Source organism: Lynx rufus, unplaced genomic scaffold (assembly GCF_022079265.1).
Source record: "Lynx rufus isolate CCGP_SWC_20201006 ecotype Redwood Valley unplaced genomic scaffold, mLynRuf1.p SCAF_12, whole genome shotgun sequence".
Classification (NCBI taxonomy): Eukaryota; Metazoa; Chordata; class Mammalia; order Carnivora; family Felidae; genus Lynx; species Lynx rufus.
Window position 1 is genome coordinate 34,725,855 of NW_025814826.1, and position 27,422 is coordinate 34,753,276.

Sequence of the window (27,422 nt, forward strand, 5' to 3'; positions counted from 1 at the left end):
GACTCTTGACTTTGGCTTAGGTCATGATCTCATGGTTCAGGGACTAGAGTGTTGCCTAGGGCTCTGCCCTGAGTGTGGAGCCTACTTAAAGATTCTCTCTCTCTCTCTCTCTCTCTCTTTCTTTCTCTCTCTCTCCTTCTGCCCCACTCCCCCACTCATGTTGTCTCTCTCTCTGTCTCTAAAATAAAATTAAAAACAAAAAGGAAGGAAATCCTGCTATTTGTTGATAACATGGATGGAACTTGAGGCCATTATACTTAGTGAAATAAGTCAGACAGAAAATGACAAATACTGTATGATACCACATATATGTAGGATCTAAAAACACAAACAAACAAACAAACAAAAAAACAACTCAACAACCAAGCTCATAGATACAGAAAACAGATTGATGGTTGGTTGCCAGAAGCAGGATGGCATACAGGGTGAGTGAATTGAACCAAAGTGTTCAAAGGTACAAACTTCTAATTATAAAATAAATAAGTCATGAAGATGTAAATGTATAGCTTGACAATTAGAAATAATAGTACTGCATTTTATATTTAAAAGTTGCTAAGAGAATAAATCTTAGAAATTCTCATCTCAAGAAAATATAAAAATGTGTGGTGACGGATGTTAACTAGACCTATTGTCATGATCATTTTATAATATATGCATATATTAAATCAACATGGTGTACATCTGTAACTAATATAATGCTATATGTTAATTATATCTCAATAAAAAATAAATAAAAATTTCAGAAAGAAACTACTTTCAAAAATTTTGAAACTTCTTTCAAGATTCTTTTTGAAAGTCACATTGTACTGGCTTCCCACCTTATGGGAAATTTCTAGCCATAATAATTATTCCAAAAGCCTTTTAATAACAATGATTAATTACTTTGTTCATAAATTTTAATAGGCCATAAGCTAATTTACTGGTGTCTTTAAATGTTTATTTTAGAATTAAAACCCTTATTGTTGCCTGTTAAATGAAAACTATAAATTGATGACATTATTTATAAGTGGTATTGTAAATGTAAATTTAAAAATTCAACATTGAAAATAAAATTATGTGATTTTTTCAGTAATAATATGAAACAAATTTGAGTAGAACCCAACATGGTAGGAAAAATAACATTCTTAGTAAATTATGAAAGCTGTGGAGCAGAAATGTACTTGGAATTGGTTATTGTATATAAATAATTCATAATTGCCTCAAACAAGCTATGATATTCTACTGGTGTATACAGACTGACCTGTAAGTATCACATTTTATAAATATTTTTATGTTTATACAGTAAGAACTACAAAAATGTTGGTGATAAATCTTATTTTGAACTAAGAATATTGTCATATTATTACAAAATCTCTATCTGCTACCTCTCATTGATTGAATTTCAGATGTTTGAGCCTTTGAGGAACTACTTTGTAAATACTCTAAATTTTATTACATTTTTTTCAAAATTAGTTGGAAATCTCTAATCAAAATGTTCAGCAAGATTCAAATTTGGAAGTTGATAAAGAATTTTGATTATTAAAAGCAAATCTCATAAATGAAGGGACAAATTAATTCTTACAGAAACAATGAATGGTGTAAATAAATAACAGTGACAGCTCTAGAGATATACAAGATTTAATTTTAATTTTTCTGTTAAAATTCTTTGAAACATCGCAACTTGAGAGAAAAGTCTTTTTACTTTTTATGAAGTCCTATTTATAATTAGGTAGTTTTATTTTATACGAAAATGAAATGACATTGAGAATACCCATGGTTGTACGGCATCTACCTTTGCTGAGACATTCAAAAGAATATTAAGACATTTCTGACAATTTTTATCTTATAAAAATGTGTCAAGAAAAGTCATCTGTAAATGGAAGTAAAAAGACAGTACCTATCAAAATATTTTGGGCTGATAAACTTACTCATATCAGCATAAAAATAGAATTAAGAATATTTTCCACTTATCTTCCTGAGCACCTATAGAAGCATTTTCTCAATTAAAATTATTATATTTACAAAGTGGAATAATTTGAATAAACTTAATGATAAAATGCACCTTTGAAGAAGACTTGTGAAATTTTATGAAAAATTTAAAATAAGATGATTGAAAATAAATTTTACAGAAAAATGTGACACAGTGTAAACTGATCAAAGCACCATGAAAAATTATTCAGTTTATATTATGTTTAATATTCAGAGAGTCAACCTAAATTTGTTTTAATTTTGCTTTATTTAAAAAAATCAAGCACTGGGTGTTGTATGTAAGTGATGAATCATGCATGGGAATCTACCCCCGAAACCAAGATCACACTGTATAAACTATTTGTTAGCTAACTTGACAATAAATTATGTTAAAAACATTTTTTAAGTAATAGAAGATCAAGGATTTAAACAAATCTTTTTGATTACCTCTCATTATAGAACCAGTGATATAATAAATCAGTTTGTTGATCAATTAAGTAAATTTTCAAAATAATATAATTTTAATAATTTTAATGTCCTATTGACACCCAAAAGTGACTCATTTAGATACTAACCTGTATGGTCACCATAACTATAACCTTATTTTTGATTCCAATTTCTACTTTTGACAGCCATGTTGAGTCATGAAAGTTCAGATAAAACATTCACTAATTCATTAAGTCATTGATGTATTCAGCAGTCGCTTATTAGGTCAATCTATTAGCCAAATATTCTAGGTGCTTTGAATATATTTGTAAACAAAACAAAGATCCCTGGCTTCATGGAGTCAACATTTTAGCATGGGGAGAAGGGCATCATCTAGCAATAAACAATGGCATAATACATAAATAGATTTATCACAAATTAGTAAGTGATAAATCCTTTGGAAAACAAAAATTCAAGCAAAGTAACAGGAATTGTGAATGTGAGAAGTGTTAAGGAAATGAAATGCTGCACATTAAATAGGTGAGAAGGTGACATTTGAGCAAAGATTTGATGGGATTAGGGGAATTAGCCATGGAATTATCTAGGGAGAAAGGAGGCCACAAAAGGCAGAGGCACACAACTGAAATGCCTGAGAAACAGGAGACCAGGATGGTGGGAGGGGAAGAATGTGAGGGAATGTAGTAGGATATGAGGTGTGAAGGGCAAGAGAGGGAATGTGGCTGGAGAGGATATGATAGAGGCAGAGGGCGCCTGGGTGGCTCAGTTGGTTAAGCAAGCAACCAACTGTTGATTTCAAAGCAGGTTATTATCTCATGGTTTGTGAGGTTGGGCTCTGCACTGACGGGAAGCTTTGTCTCCCTCTTCTTCTGCCCCTCCCCTGCTTGCACTGTGTCTCAAAAATAAATAAACATTTTTTTAAAATCCTCTATTTTTGCATTGCAATATCTAAAAGAATTTTGATCTGATTAAATCTTGCACATTCTTGTCTTTATTTTAGTTTGACTTTGTTATTAAATATCAGGTAATCTCTCTCCTGCTTTTGGTAAAGGAGGTTAGGTCCTTTGTATTTCCTTGATTTCTGGCTCTTCCAGACTTCAGTTTTCAGGGAAGGAGTTCTGAAGTTTGACTTTCTCATGGGATGTTAGCAATAAGATTTAACTTAATTGTTTTCTACTTTATATGTGCTCCTGAAGACTTTGTGAAAAATTTATCTCTTTAATAAATGAAATTATGAAATATTTTAGTAATTTGCCAATGAATTTTATAAGGATTGCCAAAAGTGATAACCTTGTTTTTAATTGAAAAGTCAAACTTCATCTATAAAACATGATGCATATTTTGAGTGGGAACCTGAACTCAGAATCTGGGCACCACTATCTATTAGCTATGCTGTCTTGTGCAAAGAACTTACACTTTCTCAACTTCAATTTGTATAAATGGGAATCCGCAATAAGACCCACATCACAAGTTTATTGTGAAAAAATTTTAAGGTATGTGAAAATGTGATCAAATGTTAAATGATATACAAATGCTGGGAACTATTATCATCATCAGAAATGACACTGAGATACCATTCGTCCATTCTAAGCCTTTAGAAAAGCATTTTTCAAGCTTCTTCCCTAAATGCTTAATTTTTTTTTCTTTTTTTAAAGTTTTTTTTTTTTTAACGTTTATTCACTTTTGAGAGTCAGAGAGAGACAGAGCACAAGCGGGGGTGGGGCAGAGAGAGAAGGAGACACAGAATCTGAAGCAGGCTCCAAGCCAGCTCAGCTGCCAGCACAGAGTCCAACGCGGGGCTTGAACTCACGAATCGTGAGATCATGACCTGAGCTGAAGTCGGACACTTAACCGACTGAGCCACCCAGACACCCCAATACTTAATTTTTTTCCGCTCACAATTTTTTAAATTTAATTTCAGCGTAGTTAACCTACAATGTTATATTAATTTCAGGTGTACAATATAGCGATTCCATCAGGATAAGTGTACTCTTAATCCCCTTCACCTATTTCAACCAATTCCCCACCTACCTCCCCTCTGGCGACCATCAGATTCTTCTCTATAGTTAAGAATCTGTTTTTTGATTTGTCTCTTTTATTTTTCATTTGTTTTGTTTCTTAAATTCCATATATGAATGAAATCATATGGTATTTGTCTTTCTCTAACTGGCTTGTTTCACTTAGCGTTATACTCTCTAGATCCATCCATGTTATTGCAAATGGCAAGATTTCATTCTTTTTTATAGCTGAGTGATAGTCTATTGCATCTATACACCACCTCTTCTTTATCCACTCATCTGCCAGTGAGCACTTGGGCTGCTTCCCCAATTTAGTTATTGTAAATAATGCTGCAGTAAACACGGGGGTGCATATATCCTTTCGAATTGGTGTTTTTGTGTTCTTTAGCTAAATATCCAGCAGTAGAATTACTGGATCATAAGGTAGTTTTATTTTTAATTTTTTGAGAAACCCCCATACTTTCTTCCACGGTGACTGTACCAGTTTGCATTCCCACCGACAGTGTACAGGGGTTCCTTTTTTCCCCATCCTCACCAACACTTGTTGTTTATTGTGTTTTTGATTTTAGCCATTCTGACAGGTGTGAGGTAATATCTCATTTTGATTTGCATTTCCTGATGATGAGGGATGCTGTCTGCTCCAAATTCTTAATATCTTCTTTTCAAAACAGTTTTAAAAAAAGTAAAGCCCTCAATAATTAAAGGAAGGGATTTAAGCTAAATATGTTATATCCCATTGCTTCTCAAACTTGAATGTGCATAGCAGTTACCTGGCTGTCTTGTTAAAATGCAGTCTGGTTCATTAGGTCTGAGGTAGAACCTGGATTCTGCAATTCAAACAGGTTCCTACAGGATACAGATGCTGTCTGTTTGCCAACCACACTTGGAGTATCAGAGTTGTATGCTAATCTCGAAATAAAATGCATTTAGCTACCTAACATTTGCTTTGGTGTTTCATTATATTTATGAATCACAAAATACTCTAAACACAGTAGCTTTGGTGTTTTAAACACTGAATTCAAGGTCAACACAAAAAAGGACCTGAGAAAATAATTTATCTATACATATATGAAAAGAGAAAGATTACAAAAGGAAGGGAGCAGAGAGAAGCAATACCCAAATCTTCAGATATGCTGTACTTCACTGATGGAAACCTGAGTGTTCTCAAAGAAACTGTTAATCCAGATCCTGTGGTTGAATTTTACTTTCCTTAAGGAACTTTCTATCCTCAAGTATGAAACTAAATAAACTCTTGGGATACAAAGAAATTAATACTGCTAAGTCCATGAACTGATAATGAACATGTGGCTAAGATTATTTTTTACCAGGTATTTGTAGTTCTTATTATCACAACAGTTGTCTCTACTATTAATGCCAGTAGGTCATTAAGTGTGTTTGTAAACTTGTTACGCAAGGTCCTAAACAAATTCATGGTGCTGCTGGTGAACATTGTCCACATTTTAGATTTGATTCATTTGGTTTCTGGAGACTTTGTCTCTTAATAAAACATATATAGTCCTTCATTTTTACCTTTGGAGAGATTTTTAGAGATATTCATAGAATATAGAAAAACTTTCCTCAAAAAATTTACTCAAGGTAATATAAGAGATAAAGTGATAGAGACAAAATGATGCAAGTTAAAAGTTTTAAGAATTAAGTAAATTCAAATTTGATTAAAAAAATTGCTTCATACCTATGTGAAAATGTGCTTGTATTCTCTGCTAAATAACATTAAACTAGACATTGATTAAATATGCACCAATGCCACAAAGTTTCCTCAGACTTCATGGCCACTTACACTTCAGGAAAATCAAAAGTATTTTAACGAGTAGCCAGTGGGAGTTTGGATGAGAAAAGCAAAATAAAACAAACAAAAGAACAGAAACACGTCTCTACAGCTTAATGGATGGAACTGAGGCTTTCATAAGAGTTTGCCGATTGATGTGGGTCAGCGAAACAGCTAACATTATAACCGGTGTCTTTGAAGGAAACCACCTTATGCACCAAGAATGGATCCTTAAGAGCACTCTCAGCCATAGAAGGTGGGGCACCATGTTCCCAAAGCACACAGTATTCTTCTTTATTGTGGTGTTTATCGTATTTGCTGTAGTTAGCTTCTGGCTTGTCTCTCTCTGTGATATCCTAGAGAACACAGCGTTCATACACATGTACCCCACATTTGGCGCATCCTGCAGGTTCGATGACTATTTGATCAATGAAAATGAATGATTTCTGGCATTTTCATTTTCTTCTTAATATAACCATTGAACACAATAGACAGTAAGTAAAAAAAGGCATCAACTATACATGCCCACTTCTTTCACTTCAGTTTTCATTGAGGAAAACACAGTTTGAATCTGCCTAAGTCACATATGGTGATCAGACTTACCAAGCAATTAGTAATAAGTCCAAGTTTCCACTTGTATTTGTCCTTGCAGGCAGAGCCTGGGAGCATAGAGTATTTTCTGGTAACAAATGGGAATCTGGCCAACCAGCAATCTGCGCATTAGTATTCTAATAACCAGAGGCCAGCGTGCCATAGTGCTGCGTCAGAACTAATTTATGAAACCAGGTCCAAAGGCTCATTAAAATGGTCACAATTCAGTGACTACCCAGTAAAATTAGACTACAGTTTCATTCCCACAACAGTGTATATTTTAACATACTATTAAGGACATTTTTCAAGTGTTAAAACTAGCTTTGATTCCGTGAAGGGAAAAAAAAAAAAAAAACAAGATTAGAAACCCAGGTACTTTTGACCCTATTGGCTCCACTTTCAGCTTTCAGCTTAAAAAGCTTCAAATGTCCATGTTTTAGAGCACGAGGTAGGCTGTACTTGCATTTGCAAGTCTGGTGCATTTTTTTTTCCTTAGAGTAAAAACACTTCCAGGCAGTTCCATCAAACCACAGGGTTGTGAACCTACCTGGCCAAGAAATCTCAAGCAATCAATTGGGTGGATCATGGTTCCCCCATTGCTCCCTACAGCATTCTTTTAATCATACATCCTGCACCATGATGCCAAAACTCCTGGGGACTCAGAGAATATTACTTTATATGCTACTTTCCACAGCCAAACCAGCATTAAGTGGCATAGAAAATGTGACATCCAAAATCCGGTTAAGAGCAATGTGATAGCGGGAAAGTGCTAGACTGTGGGTCTGGTGCAGCTCTGGCTCAAGGCTGCCGCTGACTCTCAGACAGTCATCTCTCTCAGGACAGGGGCAAGGTATCAGTCGGTGCCTGGCACATGGGCCATGCTCAATAAGAGAGACAGTTGTAGTGAACTGAGCTAACGATATTATTACGAATGCCATTTAATTTCTCGGTACCTCAAACATCAATGTACATGATGTGGGAATAACGACTCCTGCTCTGCTTATTTCACAGGATTTTTTTGAGGATCTAAACTAATAAATGCAAAAACACTCGTAAATGATAGGGTGCTTATACTAGGGTAATGTATGGTTTCATGCATTCACTTGTCAAACATAACAGACTATTTTCTTTATCTCCTGAATTTTTATTCAATGGAATAATAATGAATCCCTAAATCTTTTAAATGTGAACAATAAAAGGCTCTGAATGAGTTTTCCGAGCAGTCTATATGCCATGGCTGAATTATTTAAACTTTTATTTAAACTGGGAAAGGAAACAAAACAAAAAATCTCAAGATTATGTTACTTATAGGTAATTCTTTTAGAAAAAATATTTCTTTTATTTTTTCCATCTAAAAAATGATATTGATGATGTATATACCTTTATTATACTATGAGTTATACATCACTTTCATTTTTTAATGGTTTTTTTTGAGAGAGAGACAGAGCATGAGTGGGGGAGGACCAGAGAGAGAGGGAGACACAGAATCAAAAGCAGGCTCTAGGCTCTGAGCTGTCAGCACAGAGCCCAACATGGGGCTCAAACTCATGAACTGTGAGATCATGAACTGAGCCAAAGTGAGACACTCACCCAGGTGCCCCAGGAATATAAGTTAGGCATCACTTTAATATCAGTGTTAAATTCCTCTAGAAATGGCAGATGCCAACAGGGATCACTAGTGGTAGAGGTAAGTAGCAAGTGCCTATTTATTGTAGTAGTGTAAATAATACGCAGTTGAAAAGATTAAAATAAATTTTCACCTGAGGATAGTCCAAATTGAAACGTGGCAAAAAAATAAATGTAAAATGTTTTCTAAATATTTCAGTGTATTTCATAAACCTGTGTTCTGGGAGGACACCGTTTTGCTGAATGTTTACACGTGTGTCATCCAAAATAGATTCTGTGTTTGTACACACACACACACACACACACACACACACACACACATTTGAGTTAAACATAACTGAATGTTTCTTTTTTTTCCAGAATCTTATCCTTTCATATGCATTACAAATATCCAAGAGAGAGATAAAGTATAGCATTTTTACAAAACTTGTTACCATGATTTATTTGTTTGGCAATATACCTGTTAACATCTTCCAAACATAGTTCAAATAAATATCACTTTAGGAAATGTGCTGACAGTGTGTTTGGCTAGACACACTACAACCTGTGCAAGGATATACCTTCTGGTCTGTATGAATTTAATCAACTAGTAGACAGACCCACTGAACACCTGTTGGATAAATAACACCATGCAGGATAAAAGTCCAAAGTCAAAGGGAGGCACTCAGTAGTCTGTGCCATTGGAGCAATGTAATAACATAAAATGGGGATCGCAGTGTTTGGGTGTTGAAGTAGAGGTATCTTCCCAAGAGTCATAAAGCATGAACTAATAGAATGCTGTTACCATCATCTTTTGTCGCACACTAACAAAAATAGGTCAAAGAAATGCATTTACATGTTTTGAATATCATTTCTGAGAATGACACTTTGGAACACTACCTGTCTCCATTTGCCTCATCTCATTTACCTCAAACCAGAATAGGTTCATCTCATTGACTTTTTCCAGTTCTCTAACTTTATAGTTTTTTCTGTCATGGTATGTTGACATCACTTATTTAGCTTCAATATAAAGAAGCAAGGAAAACTGATTGAATTTTTTAGAACATTTAATATGTTTTAAGTAGTTTACTGTGAAAAGATATAGTTATTAGCCCAACAGGATATTTTTCAGTTTGTTTGATTCTGAGGTTTAATTCTAGAAGAATAATTTTAGAGTGTTTTTATTTTTTCCACCTATTTTTTTCATGCTAACTTGAAATATTGAAACTTCAAAATAAATATGGGGTCTGTTCTTAGTTGGTCCTTACGTAGGCTTATAATGTCATAGGACAAAATGCAGATACCCATCTTCCCTCCTTGTGGAGGTCTCCTGTCTCCAGTCATCTCCTAACCGTGGGTAAGGCTTTCACTCCCTTCTGCTTCATCCCTATGCCTGGAAACGGTTTGGGGGAGTTCTTCCACACAGTATGATGTATATTGTACCCAAACATAAACACTTCAAGAGACCTCCTTTTAATGGTGCTTACCTAATTTTTCTGACTCTCTCTACAAGAATATAATTCTAATACTCAGATAATAGAATCCACCTTCTTGATATAGAGGTACCTTTATAGATACTTCTGTAAAACAAGTAGGAATTTAACTAGGATATTTTGGATGATCTCAAAAAAAATTGTTGAGAATGATTAAACCCATATCCCTTCTTGAAGACAATATGGAATTTCTAAATATTAGTATTTGGTATGACTCTTTCTAAATTTGGGAATTTAAGAAATAACACTTTATTTTCTGTACCTCAGTATTTTACTCCAAAGCCCCTATCTTTATAAGAATGGCAGAAAATTGAATCTTGGTCATTTTTCCTCTAGTCCTACCTATAGGAAACTTACACAATGTGTGACAATTAGAGAAGAAAACCTCAGGATGTCTATCCATCATTGACCACAGATTTTACTGTTACGGTGTCATTTGCCTTATTTGCATGGTCCCTTCAAGGCCAACAGCTCTTGAGTCATGAGTATCTGAGCCTTGGCTTCCAAATAAGCCATGTTGGCCTGAAGACACAATTAAATCTTGTATTTAAAAGTTGAGTACAACGGAAATGCTCATTCATCCAGAGCTTTGCCGAATTTTCTATTTGGTGGTTTGACTCATATAAATGAGTCTTTATATATTCCAGAAACAAATACTTTGTCAAGGATTTCTTCATCTAGTTTGTGGCCTTTCTTTGCATTGTCTTTTTGTGCCTTTTGCTGAGCAGAAATTCTTTTTATTTTACTGTAATGTAGTAGAGTTTATCAATCTTGTATTTTAAGGCTAGTGCTTTTTATGTCTGGTTTAGGATTATCCTTTCATACTCTGATCTTATAAGGATATTTTACTGTATTTCTTCTTAAAAGTTATATATTTTGGAGGGGGGAGGGCGCCTGGGTGGCTCAGTCAGTTAGGCTTCCAACTTCAGCTCAGGTCATGATCTCACTGCTCATGAATTCGAGCCCCACATTGGGCTCTGTGCTAACAGCTCAGAGCCTGGAACCTGCTTCAGATTCTGTCTCCATCTCTCTGCCCCTCCCCTGCCGATGCGCGCGCTCTCTCTCTCAAATACGAAAAATAAAACTTGAAAAAAATTTTAATAAAAAAAGTTATATATTTTTGCCTGTCACATTTAGGGTTTTAATCTGATCGTAATTAATTATTTTTCCGTACAGTGTAAGGTAGAGATTCAAGTTCATATTTATCCTCGCAGTAATGTAATCAGTTGTTACAGCCTCAGAAGCCTATCTTTAATCCCGGATCAGCTATGTTATTTCTGTCATAATTCAGACATTCATATATGCGTGTTTCAGTTTGGGAGTTTTCTACTCTGTTGCAATGTTTCATTTTCTATCTTTGTACAAATATTATAGTCTTAATTACTGTAGCTTAAAATAAGTCTGCATAAGTCAAGTTTGCCACCTTTGGGTTTTTTTCCAAGTGGTTATTTTGACCTTTTACTCTGTCATGTAAATCTCAGAATTAACTTACCAACTCCACACAGATATAAAAAGAATGTTTGGTGATATTATTGACATTATATGGAATCAATAAATCAACTTCAGGAGAATTGAAATGTTTGTTAAATATCAAGTTTTCTAATTTCTCTATTTATATGAGGTAACCATAAAATCTTCCAATATAGTTATATAATTTTCCTTATAAACAACTTTAAAATTTTATAATGCATTTATCCCTAGGTACTTTACTTTTATACTATGTAAATGACATCTTTTAGAATTATATTTTTAAAACATGTATTGCTGTGTAGAGATATGAATTTGAATTGTGTATATTGGCATTGAACCCAAGAAGTTTATTAAACTCTTTTATTAATTGTAGTAGTCCATGGATATTTTGGAGTTTTTATGTGGACCCAGTTATTATCAACAGTTATGACAGTTTAATTTCTTCCTTCCCATTTCTGGTACTGTTTTCCTGTCTTACTTCATGCACTATGAAATCCAGTACAATGTGATACAGAATTGGTACTAGTGAATACCCTTCTAAATTTCTTGACATGAGGGGCACCTGGCTGACCCAGTTGGAAGAGCATGTGACTCTAGATCTCAGAGTCATAAGTTTGAGCCCCATGTTGGGTGTAGACATAATATAAAAATTAGCTAATTAAGTACTCAAATACCTTGATGTTAAAGAAAATGTAGCCAATATTTCACTATTAACTATGACATTTACTAGAGAATTTTTTGTAGATATTCCCTATTAAGAAGAAGGATGAAGTTTCCTTTTCTTCTTAGTTAAAGATTTTAACCCATATGGGTATTGAATTCAGTAATTATATGGTTCATACCCTTTAATGTGGGCACTGTCCCCTGTCCCCTCTAATTCACAAGGACATAAAAGCTAAAGCTCAAGTTCTGGTTTCAGTAAGTGTCTTCAAGGACTAAGCCAGAGCCAGTCTTCCAATTCCATCTGAGTTCCTTTCCTGCTTTGACTCAGACATAGGCTTCTATGAACTCCTTACTTTTTTACTAGCTCAGTGTTGTACTTTTTAAAAAAGTTTTTTTTTAACATTTATTCGTTTTTGAGAGACAGAGACAAAGCATGAGCAGGGGAGGGGCAGAGAGAAAGGGAGACACAGAATCTGAAGCAGGCTCCAGTTTCCGAGCTGTCAGCACAGAGCCTGAGGTGGTGTTCGAACTCACGAATGGTGAGATCATGACCTGAGCCGAAGTCAGATGCTTAACCGACTGAGCCAACCAGGCACCCCTCAATGTTGTATTTTTTAAAAAAGAGATATATTATACAGTTGACTCTTGAACAACATGGGAGTAGGGGTACTGAGCCCCTGTGCAGTCAAAAATGTACACATAATGTTTGACTCCCCCCAGAACTCAACTACTAATAGCCTACTGTTGACTGGAAACCTTACCAATAACATGAACAATAAATACATATATTGTATGTTTCATGTATTCTTGTTACTGTATTCTTACAATAGGAGTAAGCTAGAGAAAAGAGAATGTTAAGAAAATCATAAGGAAGAGAAAATACATTTACAGTACTGTACTATATTTATTGAAAAAAATCTGCATATAAATGGGTCTGTGTAGTTCACACCAGTGTTGTTGAAGGGTCAGCTGTATTTTATCTAGAAATTTTGGTTGTTTTCACTGCTGGGTCACTCATTCCTCCCTAATCCAGTGTATTTAGTCCACTGTACAAGAAAGAGAAGTATTCTCCTTCTTTTCTATCAAAATAATGTCAAAAAAACAAACATTATTTTGATATATTTGATATAGATTTTCCTTCTTATCATGATTTAGAAATTTTAACTTTATTAAATCTTGGTTTTTATGTGATTTTCCAAACCTTTGTCACCCAACTTTCCAATCCCTTAACTGTTTCACACATTTCTTTAAGACAGAGGTTGGGCAGTTGTATGCAAATACTCTTCTGTCAGGTACTTAAGCATCTTATTGCCTTATCCCAGAGATTTTATCATGATTTTAGTTCACAAGGGCAAAAGTTGTAGTCTCTTCTTCTGACTACCCAGGAACTCTATAACTGCACATTCTAGTTTATGAGTGTGTGTGTTGTATTGTTCCTTCAGTAAGCCTGGTATCCTCTAGAGTTCCACTCTTCTACACGCCTTTTCTTCATAGGTGAAAGATATTATCATTTAAATTAATTCCTCTTAAGAACAAAGCTCTGATCCATGCAAATGTGTATGCAAACTGAGACATTTCTGGCAAAAAACCCAATTGAGAAGGATATCTGGGGGGTACCTGGGTGGCTCAGTCCATTAAGCGTCCAACGCTTGATTTCAGCTCAGGCTGTGATCTCTCAGTTCATGGGGTCGAGCCCCACGTCGGGGTCCATGCTGACAGCATGAAACCTGCTTGGGATTCTCTCTTCTCTCTCTCTCTCTTTCTCTCTCTCAGAATAGATAAACATTCAAAAAAATAAGGATATCTCATTCTTTATTCATTTTACTAAGCATTCCTGATTTCTCTACCTCATTCAACATTGTCTTTTTCCATAGTACTTATTGCTTTCAATATGTTATGAATTTTTCTGTTTGTTTTCATTGCTGTTGTTGTTGTTGTTTGCCATCTATTTCTCCCCCCAGTAGAAGGTTAGTTTTACAAAGGCATAAATCTAACCTGTTTGGTACATGACATATCTCAAACAGTGCCTGGCCTAAAGTAGATGCTCAGCAAATATTTGTTGAATAAATGAATAGCATATAACATTTGTATAGGCAAATGGCGAAAGGAAAAAAAATCTCATCATTTATTTTTCTCAAGTGGATTAATTTTTCCTAATCAGTGCTATATTATTTTTTTGCTTTTAGATATCAACATGGCAGGAGAACCCAAACCATACAGACCAAAACCTGGAAACAAGAGGCCCCTTTCTGCACTTTATAGGTAAGTAAGCAATGTTATGATATATAGTAGTGGAAACATCTTGCAACTTTAAAAAGCAACATAACCTTATAAGGAATCAAATGTTTTAAAGAACAACCCTTCCTGGCATAAAGTACAACAAAATGCTGACAATCAACATATAGATATGTTACCCAGGATTGGCAGGGATCTGTACACCTAACCTTCCCATCTCCACTAAAACAACCCCTCTACAAGATATTCCTCAAACAAAATCTAATAAAAATCTTTCATGACTTTACCTGCCAACGTGCTGGAAAGGACAATACCTTGTGACTACTGCATGCCATGTACTGTAGGTATTTTTCATGGTATTTGATTTAATTTAATTTTCATAACCATCCTGCATTGTAGATACTGCTGCTCTTATCTTACGGATCAAGACCCTGATACACATTTTCTTGGGGAATTTCCCTAAGTCCCACCACTTGTAAGAATGATGGCACCAATATTCAGACTCATGCTGTCTGATGCCATACCTTGAGTTCTTTCCGCCTGATCATTTAGTCTCTTTTGTCACAAAGTATATGCTCATTTCACCCCTATTTCTCTAAAACAACAAATGTAGCCCTTCCCTTCTCCAAAGAGACCTACCTAATACCTTTAACCTTTCCTAATATACTTGGATCTGAGTCAATTTAACATTCCGGTCTTTCCCCTCTCGTTGCCCCAGTTTATCAGTGTCCACATTTATAATCTCAATGCTCGATAGATAAAATTAAACTGTATTTAGCCTCTCTATTGTTCTGTATAAACGTCTATCATGTTAAGTAAAATTCAGTTCATTTGGATAAGAGGACAAGAGTAAGCTCACAGAACTTTTAGTTCTTTAAAAATAGCCACTTTTGGGGGGTGCCTGGGTGGCTCAGTTGGTTGAACTTCTGACTTTGGCCTGGGTCATGATCTCAGGGTTCACAAGTTTGAGCCCTGCATCAGGCTCTGTGCTGACAGCTCAGAGCCTGAGGCCTGTGTCTCCCTCTCTCTCTCCCCCTCCCCAGCTCACTCTCTGTCTCTCTTTCTGTCAAAAATAAGTAAAAACAGGGGAATCTACGTGGCTCAGTCGGTTATGTGTCTGACTTCAACTCAGATCATAATCTCGCAGTCTATGGGTTTGAGCCCAGCGTCAGACTCAGTGCTGACAACTCAGAGCCTGGAACCTGCTTCAGATTCTATGTCTCCCTCTCTCTCTGCTCTCCCCCACTCACCCTCTGTGTTTGTGTCTCTCTCTCAAAAATAAATAAACATTAAAAAATTTTAAGTAAATACATACATAAATAAAAACATTAAAAAAAATTTTTTTTAATAGCAACTTTTGAAAAAAAAAATGTTCTGTTGCTAAGCCATATGTCCCACTTCATGAACTTTTGCCATTGGTTTTTGTACTGTTAAGTGCCAATTTTGCATCTCTCTGTTAAATCCCCTTTTGTTAGACTTGGCCAATTGTACCAAGCTATTGAGATCTCCTGTCATCCAATTTATTTGCTCGTCTCCCATTGTAATGTAAGTGTTGAGCAAGGCCCCCTTTTTTAACCTGATATTATTTGGATAAAGGAGAACTGAGTTCTACTTGTCAAAATTGATTATATTCTAATATAGTACAGTAAGAAGAGTACTCAAAAGATAGCTTGGAGCTGGTTTTTTTCATCTTTGTTCTCTGAGAACTAGCGTATCTCCTTCTTTCAGCCACTCACAGCCTCATTTCCCAAGCTGTGAAATAAAAAAGATCAGAATTAAATGAGTGCCAAGGTCCTATCCATGCTAATGCCCCAGGGCTCTCTAATGCATGACCATTAGAAATCATAAAATAGATATTGAAAATATGTCTTAATTGCTCATATTATTTTAGCTATGTGAGTTTACTTCATTTTAATTTAAAAATTTATCTAAAAATGGAAAAGTACAGGCCTTAACAAATTTGATAAATGATCATAAGACAATATTGGTATTAAAGGTCCGAAATGAAGTCACCAGCCAAAGTGAAGTGATACTTTCTGTACCTTGTTTAAGGTAGAGGATACCTTTACAAAAAACTGAAAAAATGCAAGTTCTTTTGTGATCAGATTCATTTTTAAAGTATGTATAGAACTGCCTCTAATGTAGAACATTTCAAAAGCCATATTTTCAATAATTAACAAAACAAACTGTCAGTGGCTTTTTAAATTTTTTCTCATCAAAGAGTTACCACTGTGCAGTGATGTTGATTTTCTGATTTTCCCTGTTCTTGGACTGTTTTGATTTTCTTATGAGAATAGAAGCTTGTGACAAGAAACAGATGTCTTTTTAACTATTATTTCTCTATTACTAAATTACGTTGAATTGTGAATTCAAAAGAATCAAAAGCAGAAGTTCATTTAATCTGATATATTGTATACAAATTACATCGGTGGAGAAATGCTTATTTATCCTGTTTTCATCTGTTTACTCAAATGAAGGCTGGGTTGTACTGAAATTACAAAGAGGTAACAAAGGGAACAAAAGAGAGTGGAATGCACGTCTAAGAACACCCTTTTATACACACTTTCTCATTCTTACATAAGCTTAATAATAGTAATAACTCCTTTTTATGTAGACACACTGTATTTTCAGAGTCACTATTTATCTGTTCACCACAAAAGTCCACAAGGTTTGTATTATGAGCCTTGTATTATAAATGAAAAAACTAAGTTTCCAAAACAATAAAGGACTCGCCCGAACTAAGATAACAAGATTAGGAACTGAACACTGGTTTTCAGCCTTCAATTCTAGTGATCTTGCCGCTAGATCACTGCTCCGCATATTTACTCACCTGTGCCTATCTAAGCATAGAGATTATAAAAAGCAGAGATTCCTACCCAGCAAAACTAATAATCACTTACACTGTCCATGATTACCATGACAGCAGGTAGCAAAGGAAAGACTACACTACACAGTATAAAAACCAGAGTTACAACCGATCTCTGTGATCATGGGGCACAAATTTTGAGCTTCAGGTTCTTTATCTCACATAATAGTTGTAGAATTTTCTTGACAGGATAAAATGAATAGTTGAGGCAAAAGCACCTAATCTTAGTGCAGGGCATATGGTGGCAGCTTGAAAAGAGGTTGTTTCTGCTTTCCTGTTCTTTGTAAATTTGGGTCTCTTATCCATGAAATGAGAAAGCTGGAATAATTTCAATTCTTCGTTTATTTGTTCATTCATTCATACAAGACATATTTATTGTGCGTCTACTATAGTTTAGGCACTGTGGTCACTACTTGTCAAGGCAAATGACATAGCAAATGCCAAGGCCACAAGGCAAGGAGAAAGCAAAATTAAATAAAAATAAATTATTTTTCGGGTTCTCGGTAACCTCTGATTTACCGTCATGCCCTAAACTGTTATGTCTCCAGATCTCTTTACCCTGTTGGGGATGTATATGATTTGCTATCAGACTTTCTCCTTCACCTGCATCCATTTCATCTCTGTCATGAACCGCAAAGTAGTATTTACATGGAATACACACTGAGGGATAACCTTGTTATTTCTTTTTTATATTTTTTTTACATTTATTTATTGAGAGACATAGAGAAACAGAACACAAGTTGGGGAGGGGCAGAGAGAGAAGGAGACACAGAATCCGAAGCAAGCTCCAGGCTCTGAGCTGTCAGCACAGAGCCCAATGTGGGACTCGAACTCAAGAACTGCGAGATCATGACCTGAGCTGAAGTCGGATGCTTAACCGACTGAACCACCCAGGAGCCCCTAACCTTGTTACTTCTTTTAACAGGATTTTCAGTTTAGCCAGACAGCCTTCACCAAGCATTTATCATGTGCTGAATTAACACAGTATACGTGGAAGCCACAAAAAAATTTTAAAAACATACTAAAGCCTTAAAATATTTACTGTGGTATTCATGAGTTAAATGTACACACAAATAAGGAACATAAATGAAGTATACATACAGTTCTATAAGAAAACAAATGAGAGAGTAACTGATCCTGCCTAAGGGGAGGGGAGGAAGAAATCTGAGTGACGTTTTGATCTGACTTCTGAGCAATGAGGCATTCACTCATAGGCAAAGAGAAAGAGAGCATGCTGGCAAAAGAAAATGTGACCAGGGAATAGACACATGATTAAAGAAGAGCATCTCATGGTGAGAACTAGTATAGTCTACTTGGTGAAGGCAAAGAACGGATAACTGGAATGCTATGGGGCTCAAGCTGTCAGGATCTTAATATGCCTGCTTATCAGATTAAGGAGATTCAGCTTTTATTCTACAGGCAACAAGGAGCCATTTGAATATGGTGAGCAATTGGCAATGGGATGGAAGGATGAGTGAGTCACAAATATGGCCAAGATTTCCAGCTTAGACAAGTGAGGGGATGATCACATGAGTCTGATAGAAGACATAAGAAAGACATGAGAAGCCCCAGCAGGCTCAGGGGTAAGGTTGGGGAAAGGAAGGAAAAGAAATTATTTCAGTCTTCTACAGGAATTCATAAAGATAGGCAATTCATTAAAATAACACTTGTAATAAAAATGTCTCCCATTAGAGGCTATTTGTAAATGAAACGTAATTAATCATGTGTGAACATTCCATAAATACTGGACCTAGTCCTAATGGTGAATAGCAAATCCATTCTCTAGGGAAAATATTGTGACTTTTAATAAATTGCTGCTTCGAATGTGCTATGTACATTACACAGTATCTATGGTGCTCTACAATAAAATCCTCCCCCAGGAAGTGAGTTTCCCAGCATGCCAAGTCCCAAAGAATGCTAAATAATAGCTAAATGAGAATAATTGTATGATGGTTTTGTTTCTGCTTGTAAAGGAGACAGACCTTTCCTCTCTGATGTGAGTAAAACTGACAACCAGAGAACAAAGATACTACTTATCATAGCTGACCAAGAACAGGTTTTCATTCACCTAGAGACAGCCCTCCCAGTCACAGGGAGCACAAGGCATTGAGACACATAAAACACAGTGTCATCCTACTCATTGCATGGATATTACTAGGTATCATTCCCAAATATGGCTTTATGGTTATTATACAGATGCCTTTCTTAGCAGCCTTCCTACCTCACAGAGACGACCATGGACATCCAGATTGCCACTGCAAGTAACTTTAAGGCTCCCTTACGATTGTCCTAGGATGACCTATAGTATTACCATTTTAAGATCACCACAATTAGTGGCGATAACATGAATGCAGGTTGTATTATAGGACTTTCAATGACCAAAACACTTTCAGAGTCTGGGCCAAGTAAGGTGACTCTGCAGCAAAATCTCTCTGGTGATTTGTTTACCACTTGACCTACGTGAGTTCTGTTACCATCCTCATGGCCACTCTGGCACAACATAGAGAAGAGGGACCTTCAGGTGACCCAAAATGTTCCCTAGGACCTTGAAATGAAATCATATGAAATGAAAGCAATAGAGGCTAATTTCACCTAATGCAAAATAGCAAAAAGTCAATATGGAGGAAAAGCATCCTGGATATCTCCACTTCACTGACTTGCTCTGTTTGCTGAGGAATGTTTACCAGTTAGCTATTGGTTATTTTATTTATTTTCTGTCTCCTTTTATAACATCAAGGATAATACACATACATTTTCAGAAGCTTAATACTTTCAGTATCACCGTCTCCCTTTGCACTGGTAAAGGCTTCCATTTCACCTACCTACTCCGGTGGGCCCACGCGGAAAGCCATCTAGGAATAGACTCTGTGATTTTTAAATGGAATGTGAGGAGGACAGGGAACTGTTCCTCTCACCCCCTGTGCTGATGCCTTTGCCCTTTTAAAATGGACACAAGCCCCAGCACTTACATGCCTACAAGCTTCAACTTGAAATTAAGTTGTCGCTGGGTCTATGTAGCAATCGCAGTCTCTTTTAGCTCCTGATTCAGTCTTGGGCAATCAAATTACTGGCAAGGAAAAGTGTGGTCGCAAATATGCACAAGAGAAAAAAAAAAGTCCACTTCTAAAACTCAAAGCTGAGTATATATATATATATATATCTGGGTAATTGAAGGTGAGTTCTCTTCAATTCACACTTCTCAAGCGAACATGAAATGCTGTTGAACCAGAAAAGGTCCCCAGTACTCACTTTGTGGATGACTTAAAACTGTGCAGATGTTTTACGTGAGTATGTTTGGTGGAAATGGTGTCAGACAGGACTGCCTCCTAAAACTGGCTCAGCAATTTCAGTGACGTGAACTCTGTCTCTTCTTCATTTGCTTCTTTATCTGCTTGAAGGAGGAATAAAAGTTTCCTGAAAGATGACATATTTAAGGACTGGAACTGTTATAGATGCTCTACAAATTTTAGTGATTCTCATTATTATGATTATTCAAAGAGAAAGGTCTATGATCAATTATTTTAAGAAGTTATTTTAAAGGAGCCTTGAGCTATGATGATGTTGCTAAAATCCATATAGTCAGCTAAATAGGTTAACATTTTCTATAACCGCCTAAAAAGACACTTTTGGGGGGAGAAAAAGATTATGCTAATTTATAGTATGTCCCTCATATTTCAATATTAAACAAATGTAAGTTATAAACCTTTTAATTTAAAACATTTATAGAAATACGGGCATAATGCCCATTAAAATAGTTCTGCTACAGGCTGTTTTCTGCTAGGTGAAGGAATGGCCTGTTTGCAGTCTTTTGTTATTTTTTAATGCATAAATATCCATGAATAAATACCTTCTTGCACATGGGAAGAACACAGTAACTGTAAAGGGAGACTAGATGATATAATTCCTTAGAGAATCCATAACTAAGGCTTTTTGAAAGACTATGATTCTATTTGTTTGATTTCAGATAACTTATGATAAAATCAAAGGAAGCAAAATCATGCAACCAATTTTAAAAACAGGTTAATAATAAGAATCAAGAATTAGGTGGGAATTGGGGAGGCGTGTGGCAGATAGGATCAAGCAAATTATACTTGGAAAACTTATGCAATAATAAGGTATTACAAGTGAGCATCGAACTTAGTTATGGGATTCCTGGCAGTCAAAGAGAAAAGGGATGCATGATAATTTATGTAACCATCTATTAAAAGCAAGTACTCCAATTTGTGATAAGAAACTTTTTCCATAACTCTCCCTTCTCAGAAAAACTTATCACATATGAAAGTATCTAAACAGCTTGGTAGATACTACCCTCAGAACTAGTTATACAATAAACACACACATACACACTCATGCACATGAAATATTTTTCAATTAATGGTGCTTTCCTCATGAAGTCTGTCAATAACAACACAGACTTTTTTTCTGCTTCTCCCAAGGCAGTTTACCATCCTTTGACAAATTGCATGAAAGTCAAAAACAGTGATGTTCCAAGATGGCTAGATTTACAGAGCAGCCTGGATTCACATTACCCGTATTAGCTGCATGTGAGGAGGAGACAGAAAGCAAGAGAGGCTGACTACTTAGTTAGTTTACTTACGCAGCCTCAAGGACCAGAAGAAAAAGACAATGCTTGGTTGTTTACAACTTTTCACTCAGGTGCCTCTTGATCTGTTACTTAATACTCCTCTAGGATGGGGAGAAATGGAAAAGGAATGGGAAACCTAGCATGGGATAGAAGGGGCTGAAATTTCACCTCTTCCTCACAGCTAGCAGGTACAAATGAAGAAATGCAACTCTTTTCTTCTAGCTGCAATTTTACTGTACTTTAGAAGCTACAACCGGTCCTGAAATAGTTGCTTTCTTTCATTTGTGAAGACAGGATTTTCTGTTGAACTCAAGCCTCCTTACCAGGACGCAAGAGTTATGGCCTTTTATGCTATATGCTCTTTGTGTCTTACTATGTTTGTGCTCTTCTTGCTTTGCATAATGGGGTATTAAAGTTAGAGCACCAGCAGAAGCGCCACTGGTCCCCACGAAGCGTAGGAGGATGGTGGTCACCTCTCATTGTTGGGTCAATGCAGAAGTGCTTTCTGCCTGGGAGGAAGGTGCTCTCTGGATTTTATCTTCCAAAAGACAGTGTTTTTCTTGTTCACAAGATGGAATGTCTTCACTGTCAGTGCTGATTTCATATGTTTTCATCATTTTATTTTTTGGTCATTATCTTTAGATCTAGTGACCTTTTATTTGAGGATGGCCCTTGGTAGAGAATTTGGGTCCCTGAGCTTCCAACTTAAGATAATTGAAATTGGTTGTTTTTCATTTCAAAGGGTTATTTATTTGCTTTGTTTGCCCACCAAGGGCTCATGTCTCATCTGCCTTCTCAATCTACATATTAAGTTCAAAATTCCAGGATATATTTCCTTTTCCTCAAGACTACATGGAAGGATCATAAAAGAAATTGAAATGTGTCTGAAGTCCTACTTTTAAACAAATCAAAAAGTAAAACATCTTTAGTGTGGGCATGGTACCCTCCTGTTACACTGTTGTTAATGTAATTTAAAAAAAAATCTTTTCCCAACCCAGAAATCCTTTCCACATAGTTGTAAAGAAGGGAAACACTTTTCTTATTAAATGAACACCCAGAATGTGATGCACATCACAGATAATCTGCTAAGAGTTCACAAAAACAGAAAGAAATCTCACCCTTTAATATAGCAAAGCAGACATAACCCATTCTATGCATGTTCCCAAGATAGATAATAGCTAATCCTCAAGTAAGAGGACTTGAAAGCATCATTTGTCATGCGTAGTTCATCATAAAGTCATCTGTAATTGGGGTGACCATCTGTGTTAACTAATTGGCAGTTGGCTTTATCCAGACAAAAATTAAACTTCTCATATCTTTATGACAGGTAGTTTTGCAACCATGAACACCAGAGTTAGATTCCTACCCTCCCAGAAACTGGAAGATAGAGGTTCTATACTTTTTGATGCTTACCTTTCAAAGAGATGGCTCCCATGTCCTCAAAAAAAGATACGCTTAGGTCATACAGACCTACCTAGTTTTCAAAGGAATTTACATACATTTCAAAGAAGGAAGAACCCCTTTGCAATGATAAATTTTCTTTTTTTTCCACTCTTTTTTTTAATATAATTTATTGTCAAGTTGGATTACATACAACACCCAGTGCTCATCCCAACAAGTGCCTTCCTCAATGCCCATCACCCACTTTCCCCTCTCCCCAAAGCAGTGACAAATTTTCTAAAGTAAATGCTCAAAGAAAAAGAAGGAAAGGGAAATATTTTCCCTAATTTTCAAGAGGGAGTTTTAAATTTCTAGGGTTTTGTCCCATTTTTCTTTTTTTTTTTTAAGTTTATTATTTGTTTTGAGAGAGACAGAGGGGGAGAAGCAGAGAGAGACAGAGAGAGAGGCAGACAGACAGACAGAGAATCCCAAGCAGGCTCTGTACTGTCAGCACAAAGCCTGATGCTGGGCTCTAACCCATGAACAGTGAGATCATGACCTGAGCCAAAAGTAAGAGTCAGACAATCAGCTAAGCCAGTGAAGTGCCCCTGTCCCATTTTTCTTAAAGTACAATTGAGAGTGATATTTATGGACTTGCTTGTGTCAAGATTGATGGAAATTTCTTTATATTATGTCCATTCCTGAGAAGTTAGTGCTCTGTACCCCCTCACTGACTGCTCCTCTGTGCAAGGGCTTCTACCATAGCATTCCCATCACACATGCAAGGATGCTTTGTGACCATACGGACTGCTTATCTTGTAAATAAGAAAAAAATAGTGAGAAGAGAAGTGTCACGATGTAGAAGAAAGTCTGAGTACATACAAAATGGGGAGACGAGAAAAGATGAAATGAATATTCACAATCTAGATGGATAGGACTGAAGTAATGAGAAGCCAAACAGCTTGTTGGCTTCTGTCATCTTTTCTCACTTTTATAAGGTAAATGATTTTAAAATCACATATAAGTATTTTATAAACGTAATTTTTTTATCTTTATAAAAATGTATTTTCTCCTGGTCAATTAAAGTTTGAGAATACTTATCACAAATTATAAACTAATAGAAAATGTTGTTATAAAAAGATTTTTTTATTTTTATTTGAGAGAGAAAGAGCATGTGTGAGTGGAGGAAAGGGGCAGAGAGAGAGAGAGAGAGAGAGAATCCTAAGCAAGCTCCACACTCAGTGTGGAGCCCAACACGGGGCTCAATCCCATGATCCTAGGATTGACCTGAGCCAAAATCAAGAGTTAGATACTTAACTGACTGAGCCACCCAAGCGGCCCTAGAAAGATATTTTAAAGTTTTAATTATGAACAAGTTTCGCACTGTAAAAAAAAAATGAGGTTTATAAGTTTATTAACTTTGTTTGGCTTTAAATATATTAATTAGAAAACAGTCCACAAATTTTCTTATAAAAATTACATAAACTAAATGCAAGAATAATTCTCCCAAGTTGAGTTATAAGTGCTAAAAAGCGAATCCTGAAATGTCCCTTTTTTTCGATGCCTCAAAAGATGAGGGCAAAAACGGCAGCATAGTCTCACTAGATCATGAGTTAGCCACGTGTGATGAACGCTCCTCAGAAAAATGTGTTCTTTTGGAAACTAACTCTATTAAACTTTCAAAATTTCTTTCTAGTGGAATTATAGCACAATTAAGAATTCAACTTTATTGGTATTGTTAAATATCAGAATACTTAGGGTACAAGGGGATTTTCTTCCAAACCCAGACAGTGATACACTCTTCATTTATGTTTAGTGTATGGTGGAATAAAAGGACAAGGGGGTTGCTCTGAGTTAAACATATTACATTGCAAATGAAACTGCAGTGTTTCATGGTTTACACTTTAATATTTGTTTGAAATATCTTCTGCTTCTATGTCAGAATCACTCAGTTCTGAAAAGATATCCATGGTCATTAGAAGGAGCACTGTGTTGGAATTTAGGAAACCTGCAACCACATCATGTATCTGCTACTACCTGCCCATGCCAGCAAGGTGATTATAAGCAATACAACCTCTTTTAAGTCTAACTTTTTTATAACATGAAGGAATCAAGTTAAACCGTTTCTTCGTTGATTCCCATTTCTAGCACTCTGGTATTCTGCTGTTTATTTTTCAACCCAGAAACAAAAGGCTTTATTATCAAGTTTATTCATGTTTTTCCTTGAAACCCCATCCAGTATCTTAAAGTATTCATATCTTTTGACTAGGCAATTCCATTTCCAGAAGTATATCTAAGAAAATAATTCTAAATATTTAAATAACTAAAAATATGTGAAATTATTCTTAAGATGTTCTTTGCAGTTTTATTTAAAATATTGAGTAATTGGGGCGCCTGGGTGGCGTAGTCGGTTAAGCGTCCGACTTCAGCCAGGTCACGATCTCGCGGTCCGGGAGTTCGAGCCCCGCGTCGGGCTCTGGGCTGATGGCTCAGAGCCTGGAGCCTGTTTCCGACTCTGTGTCTCCCTCTCTCTCTGCCCCTCCCTCGTTCGTGCTCTGTCTCTCTCTGTCTCAAAAATAAATAAACGTTGAAAAAAAAAATTAAAATATTGAGTAATCTGATCCAGCCAAAATGTTGTACAATAATGGGTATGGCACATCCATTAGATGGAATGTTCATGAATTGTTCATACTGACATGGGAAAAATTTAAGATTTGAGTAGAAAAACCAGCAAAGCAAAATTATATAAACAGCATAGAATTATGTAAGCATCATATATAAGCAGAAAACCAAAACTATTTAATAAATGAAACAAACATGCAGAGAAAAAAATGAAGATCAAATATTAGCTGTACTTCTTTGAACAGGAAGGATATGAGTGATATTTTTCTTGTAACTTTAATACCTAATGCAAATTTTCTTTAATGAGAATTTTATAACCAAAAGAAAAAGAGAGAGAGAGATTTAAAAGCCAGATTTTCCAAGTGTATATGATAAACATCACACAGAAACACACAACAGGCAACAATGAGGATTTTTTGTGCTTACTGTTGTACAAAAACCAATTCAATAGGTATAGCTCTTCATCCTTGGAACTACACTTCTTTAGTTACCGTGATTATTAGAAAAGTTAGTATTCTAAAAAAGGCAACTTCGTTAGCATTCAGCGCAGGCCAACAGCCTAGTGGGGTGAAGCAGTTAACTGCCAGGGCTGACTGCCGGAAGTGGCCTGTCAGTGCCACGATGGGATTAGGAGCTCAGCGTACCGCGGGGGGAGTGTAAGGAGCAGGGTGCAAGGAGAGCTGCTGAAGTCATCTAATCTTCAAAAATGAAAAGTCAAAATTTATGAGCCCTTAAGTAATGCAATAAAATAAGTAATCAGGAATGCATAGTGATGGCATTTCTTCTGACTACAGATTAGTGAGCCAGTAGTAAGACAATGGCGCTTGCCAGACAATAACTGTCCCTCCGTATTTAAAGCTATAATTCAGTCGCTTTGCTGCTGTCAATGCTTTGAAAGGGCATCGTGTATGTGAGCTACAAATAGTAACAGAATAGTTTGGAATAAAGCCCAGGTTTTGTCCTTTAGTATACAGAGCATGGGACATGACAATAAAAGAGGGGACAGTTCTGTGTTCCAAACTCTTAACAGAGAGAATCAATGAGTACAGGAGAACCAATGGTAATGAGTCTGAGTATGGTAAATGTATCAGAGTGTATGTATCAAGAAGGGGAAAAGAGGTAGAGGATGACCCACAGATAACAGATAATCAGGTCTAAAATAGCATTTGGAGTCAGACTGCTTAGCAACTCTTAACAAAACTATTCACAGCATCAGGGTGGAGACATTAACATGATATTATGAGAATTCGAGAAGAATTGAAGTCAAATTGTAACCACTGATTTCTTGATTTGCTGAAGATTGTCTTTTTCTCCTTTTATTTCTTTTTTACTCTTTACTACCTAAACTCAAGATAATGAATCTCATGTTTAAAGTGTTTAGAAAGAAAAATTGCATAACCAGTATTTGAAAAGATGGGCTAAATTAGGTAAAAAAAAAAAAAGTTGAAACACATGGCATGAAAAAACTTAAAGAGATTATGAAAGAAGTAAGTAATATTAGGCATCCACTTAACTGAAAAATTAAATGTATTATTTTTAAAAATGTAATGCTGAATAAACAAAAAGCAAGAAAGAACAGCTTTATGCAGGCAGGCAGTAATTAGACAATTAGTAATTGGACAGTACTTAGACATTGTCTACCAACACAAATTGGTAAAGAGAAATGAAGGACTTCACGTGGGGTCAGCCCTGAGAGTCTTTTGAGAAATGATAGAGA

General features: G+C 35.9%; 1 protein-coding gene across 1 annotated transcript in view; it reads left to right on the forward strand.

Annotated features, from left to right (window-relative positions):
* Positions 1–27,422, forward strand: part of RALYL (RALY RNA binding protein like) — a 353,055-nt gene that overhangs the window by 222,136 nt on the left and 103,497 nt on the right. The window contains exon 2 of the mRNA XM_047073867.1: positions 14,204–14,279. Coding sequence (XP_046929823.1) covers positions 14,204–14,279 — 76 coding nt within the window. The remainder of the gene's footprint in view (positions 1–14,203; positions 14,280–27,422) is intronic.